Source organism: Leucopleurus acutus (assembly GCF_964270905.1).
Source record: "Leucopleurus acutus genome assembly, chromosome: 20".
Classification (NCBI taxonomy): Eukaryota; Metazoa; Chordata; class Mammalia; order Artiodactyla; family Delphinidae; genus Leucopleurus; species Leucopleurus acutus.
In genome coordinates, this window is record NC_139162.1 from 48,237,060 (window position 1) to 48,242,764 (window position 5,705).

At 51.0% G+C, this 5,705-nt stretch overlaps 1 protein-coding gene across 1 annotated transcript; it reads left to right on the top strand.

Annotated features, from left to right (window-relative positions):
* Positions 1 to 791: 791 nt before the first annotated feature.
* LYPD4 (LY6/PLAUR domain containing 4) lies at positions 792 to 2,468 on the top strand (the record flags this gene model as incomplete). Its single annotated transcript, XM_082862211.1, has 4 exons — positions 792 to 858; positions 1,058 to 1,201; positions 1,660 to 1,986; positions 2,266 to 2,468. The coding sequence occupies 4 exons, from the start codon at positions 792 to 794 to the stop codon at positions 2,466 to 2,468; spliced, it is 741 nt and encodes a 246-aa protein (XP_082718337.1).
* Positions 2,469 to 5,705: the final 3,237 nt, after the last annotated feature.

Genomic DNA, 5,705 nt, shown 5'->3' on the forward strand with positions numbered 1-5,705 from the left:
ACTTCTTGAGTTAATTCATAAACATTTTGTAATTCTTCTTGTTTCCTGGTAAATGTATTTAAATTATAAATTTACTTCTGAATATTGATTTAGAAATCAGAGTCCCAAATTTTGATGTGTATTTTAAAACACTTTGGATGTTGAAATGATTATTGGCTTACAAGAAGTTGCAAAAATTTTATATAGAGTCCCTTAAACCCTTCTTCCAGTTCCCCATAGGGACATTCTGTATAACTGTAGTATATGAGCAGGAAATTGACATTGGTACATTACTCTTAACTAACTTACAGGCCTTATTCAGTTTTCATCAGATTTTACATGCACGTGTGTGTGTGTGACATGTAGTATGTTTGCTATTATTCAGTTCTAAATACTTTTTAATTTCTTTTTCGAGTCAAGGGTTATTTAGTAATATGTTGGTTAACTCCTACACACACATTTGTTGTTCTGACCTCGTTGTCTCTGGATGGAGAATAGCCTGTATGATAGTGATCCTTTGAATAAGCCAGCGTCCTCTGCTCAGCATCATGTCCAGTGGCAGAACCTAAGCAGGAGAGTGAAGAGTCAGGATTTGAGAAGCTAATGTGGGTTCGGGTTAGGTTGGAAGAGAGACTATGGAGATGGGAAGACCTGTGTCCCTGAAGGGCTCAGGGAGCCTATGTTAATGAAAATGATAATCAACTTTCTGCTCCAGAAACAGTGACCCAGAGGCTGACAAGAACTGAGCTTGAGACCTAGATTGAAATTGGTTCCAGACCGAGGCCCAGCATCCAGGACCCAGACACAGGACCATGGGACCTCAGCATTTGAGCCCCATGCAGCTGCTCTGTCTCCTAGGGGCCATTTCCACTCTGCCTTGTATGTCCTTTGTGGCTGGACCCTTAGGGACCCTCTTGGCTGGGATGGGAGGGCTGGATTCATGTCACTGGGGGAAGGAAAGCTGCATATCTGGGTCCCTCGGGAGACAGGGTCTGTGGAGGCTGAGCTCTTGATTGGCGGTTCGGGGCTGAGAAGTCAATGTGAGGGGCAGGTGACTGGAAGAACATTCTCTGTTTAGGGGCTGGAGCTCTTTTGTGTTATGAAGCAACATCTTCCCTCTTCAGAGCTGTTGATCTCCATAACTGGCAATGGCTTCTGATGAGGAGCATGGTGTGTAAACTGAATGAGGGCTGTGAGGAGACGCTGGTGTTCATCGAGACAGGTGAACAGGGGTGACTTTGCGACATTTTGTTTGCTTGGTCTTCTGACCCCACCTCCATTCCTAGCACCCAGGGACTCTGGACTTGAGTTCCAGATATCTACCCCATTATATGTTTGGGAACAGCATCCAGACATCGGCAGGAGAGGGGCAGGACCCAGCTGGTTGTGGTGTGGGCTGGATAAGAGGACACAATGGAGGTGGACAGATCCCAGGAGGAGAGGGGGACTCTGGGAGAGAAGACAAGTTTGGGATACAAGGGAGAGAGGCGCAGACGGGCTCCTGTGGGGAGAAGAGTGAGGAGAGGCAGATGAGACGTGGGAAATCTGAGTGGTGAGAGGACAGTGGGGGAGGGGCAAAGTTGGTGATGGGGCAGCAGGAAGAGCAGGGCGTGGGCTGGGAGCTTGAACTGGGTGTGGCCAGCGACACTGATCAGAGCTCTCCAATCTTCTGCCCCGCAGGGACCAGAAGGGGAATTGTGGGTTTTAAAGGCTGCAGCCCAGCTTTATCTTACCCCCCACAAGTCTCCTACCTCGTTTCGCCGCCCGGATTGTCCATTGCCTCCTATAGCCGTGTCTGCCGGACATACCTCTGCAATAACCTCACCAACATGGATCCTTTTGTGAAACTCAAGGCCAAGGCTCCTAAGACTTTAGCATCTTCTTCCCATAGTTGCCCAACCTGTGTGGGCGAGCACTCCAAGGACTGCCTCCCAAATTTTGTCACCACAGAGGCTTGCCCCAACAATGCTACTGAGTGTTACAGTTCCACCTTAAAATTTCAGGCAGGTGAGAGAAGAGAAACTTTCTTTCTCAGATGCCTGCTCTAGGCCTGCTGCCTTCCCGTCTCTGAGGGAGGTGGGTGGGACTGAGGTCCCATGGTCCTGTGTCTGGGTCCTGGGGGATGGGGGTTGTGGCACATAATTCCAAGGAGGAGGGGAGAAGGTGCCTGGTACCTGAGTGTTTGGTGGGAGAGCAGGGGTCCTGGTTAGTGAGGGGTGTCTGGAAGGAGGGGTAGGATCTTTGAGTCTTGAAAGTGTCTCTGACTCCTTGCTCTCTTCCTTACAGGGCATCTCAATACCACCTTCCTCCTCATGGGCTGTGCTCGTGAAAACACCGATATTTTATCCCACTTTCACCATATTGGCAGCATCAGAGTGACTGAGGCCATCAACATCTTAGAGAAGGCCCAGTTTGCTGGTGCAGAGCCCTCTAGTGGGAGACCTGCTTGGGGCATCCTCTTAGGCCTTCTGTTTGCCTTCAGGGACTGACGATCTAGCTGGACCAAACACCCCTACCCCTTCACATAGTGAAATAAAGTTACGGAGTTGCCTTTCTGCCTTGTCCTGTGGTCCATGAGGGTTGTGGAGGCGTGAAAGGTCTGAGGAGGGCCAGACGTGTCCAGGGAGGCAGAGGGGAGGGGCAGGTAATGGGCAGTGCTCGCTGTGAAGTGCGCAGGGGGCTTGGGGAGGAGGATCATTGGCAAAGTGACAGAATCATGCCCAGCAAGCAGGAGAAACCTAAACACTCCCCTTCGCCGCCGCCTCCTGAGGACCTGAGTTCTAGCCTGGGTTCAGCCATTGACTTGGAGATCCTGGCCGAACCTTCTCCCTTTTTGGGCTTCCATTTCCTCCCCTTTAAAATGAAGGCCTTGTAGGGAAGTCATAGGGATTATAAATTCAATTTGAGTGAAGTTTAAAACCATATATTTTATGATAAAGCACCTTTAACTTAAGATGGCCAGAGCACTGACACTGATATGATATATTTGCTGTAAAGAGAATTATGAGAGTTTTATTTTTCTGATATTAAAAGTTACTTAATGAAGACTTGTTTCCATTAAAAAAAATAAAATGAAGACCTTATGAATTAGAAGTGTGGCTCATTGGTATGAGTCAGATACTGTGGTAGTATCTGGCTAGGGTTTTTTTGTTTGTTGTGTTTTGCTTTTGGTGCAAAAAATTTATTAAATGAAAATGGACGTGGATACAAAGGGCACGTGGTACGTGAGTGAGACATGTTCTGAGCCAGCCAGACTCAAGGTTGCAAGGTCACTTTTTTTCCAGCTTTACTGAGGTATAATTGACAAAATTGCAATATAGTTAAAGTGTACAGCATGATGATGTGATATATGTATACATTATAAAAGGATTCCTACCACTGAGTTAGCTAACACATTCATCACCTCACATACGTACCCTTTTCTTTCTTCTGATGAGAACACAAGTTCTATTCTCTTAGCAAATTGCAGTTATACAATACAGTATTATCAACTATACTCAACATGTTATACATTAGATCCTCAGACCCTATTCATCTTATAACTGAAAGGTTGTACTCTTTTACCAACTTTTCCCTATTTTCCCCCAACCGTAGCCCCTGGCAACCATTTTTTGAATCTCTGTTTCTATGAGTTCAACTTTTTTTTTTTTTTTGCGGTACGCGGGCCTCTCACTGTTGTGCCCTCTCCCATTGCAGAGCACAGGCTCCGGACGCGCAGGCTCAGCGGCCATGGCTCACGGGCCCAGCCGCTCCGCGGCATGTGGGATCTTCCTGGACTGGGGCACGAACCCATGTCCCCTGCATCGGCAGGCGGACTCCCAACCACTGCGCCACCAGGGAAGCCCTCCAAGGCCCATTCTTGACCATGGTGTGTGCTGCCTCTGGGCACACTGTCCTGTTGGTGAGGCTGTGTCTTGCCATGTGACAGGGAATGGCCTTGGGCCCCAGTCTGAGCTCTGAGCCTGTCTGAGCCTTCCTGTGTGCATCTGGAGCCAACTCCAGTTCTATGCTTGGCTAATGATGATGTCTATGGCAGAGAAGATGATGAGTTTGGGGGTCTCTGGGCCCGGGGGCTATGTCAGTTTCTTTTCTGCACAGGAAATTCCCAAAGGTCCTCACTTGGATTGACACATACTCCTAATCCAGAAAGAACTGCATGTGTGCCTCTGCCTGAGGCTTGTAGCATCTCTGTTGGTCTGTCAGTGTTTCTCCAGCCTGATGAGATCTGTAAATAATGTGACCCCCTAGGGAACCCAGGTGACAGCACTTCCTTCTCCCAAGTGAAGGTTAGGCTGTCCAAAGCCAACCCAGGGCCCCTTAGTCCTAGGAGTAGGAGTCAAGAAGTTAGGTCCTAGGGCAGTCAGGCTGAGGCAGGTGGACTGACAACGAATGGATGAGCGGATTGAATGAAGGATGGTGGGACAGGGCTGTTTGGAGCTGTACTGCACCCCTCCTCCAGGCATTCCCCACTATGGGGCACCCCTTCCTCCTTCCTTTCCCTGACTCACCCCTAAACTTCCTTTTTGGACAACAGCTTCTAAACCTCTTCCTCATTACCGTCGCAAGAGTGTCAGAGACTTGGGACTTCTTAACGCATCCCAGTGGGTAAGACTCTGCGCTTCCACAGCAGGGGGAACAGGTTCGATCCCTGGTCGGGGAACTAAGATTCCCTCATGCCCCAGTGTGGCCAAAACAAAAAGGTGACTCATACCTGAAAATTGCGCTTGAACCATTTCCCACCTTAGAAACACCGAGGGCAGGAGTTGCCCACGGTCACACAGTGAGTCCGGAGCCGGAAGAGGAACACTGGTCCGGGACACTCACACTCTGGACTCCCCTCCCAAGATGGTACTGGGATGTCTGATAGTCTCTCTGCTGGGTGTGGTATTTCCCTCTCACATCACCCGCTTCTCTCAGTGGATTATCCGCATGCCCGCCCCATAGGGCGGCAATGAGCCAGTCTACGGGCTCCCCCACTTCCTGTGGCAGGACGTCAGTCCACTCGGTCCCCAGTTTCCCATAGGATGTCTAAAGTACCTTCAGGGCTGCTGCCCACCCCCGCCCGCTCACCTCTGGCTTTGTCTTTTAGCCACCGTCGGCGCCTACGGCTCTTGGACCCCTCTTGGGCCCTTTTCGCGGTCGGGGCCCCACGGACCAAGGCGGTTCCGTCCCCCTAGCTTACTCCATCAATCCTATGTGGTCCCCGATCCCGGGGCTAATTCCAGAGGCCAGGGCCGAATCCAGCCGCCAGTCCCGGCCCCTAGGGCCAATCCTTGCTATCGGGCCCCCAACACCACCCAGTCCCGGACTTGCTCCTCTCTGGGTCGCGCCCCAAGAGCAATCCGGGCTTCACTCCATTGCGGGGCCCCGCCCCCCATGGCTAAGGACTGAGGCCTGGCCCCGCCCCCTTACGCGCATCGAACAGACCACGGACCAACAACAAATGCAGCCCTGGAGGCGGCAAAAACGTCTTTCTGGCCAAACTAGTGGGGAGTCCCGCGGGGGTCTCTCCAGCGGGGAAGCCTGGGTCTTTTCACGTGTTGGCTGTCAGCGTCGTTTCCCCACTGCACTTGCCACATAGGAATCATCTAGAACGCATCCGGCCCACCCGCTGGAGCAGGAGACAAGGCTGCTGCTGAGCCTCCTTCTAGGGGCGAGGGGCCCGCCAGGTCCTCAGGCAGTTGGAAATCGGGCGGGGCGACAGTGCCTGAGGCAAAGCTCTGTCT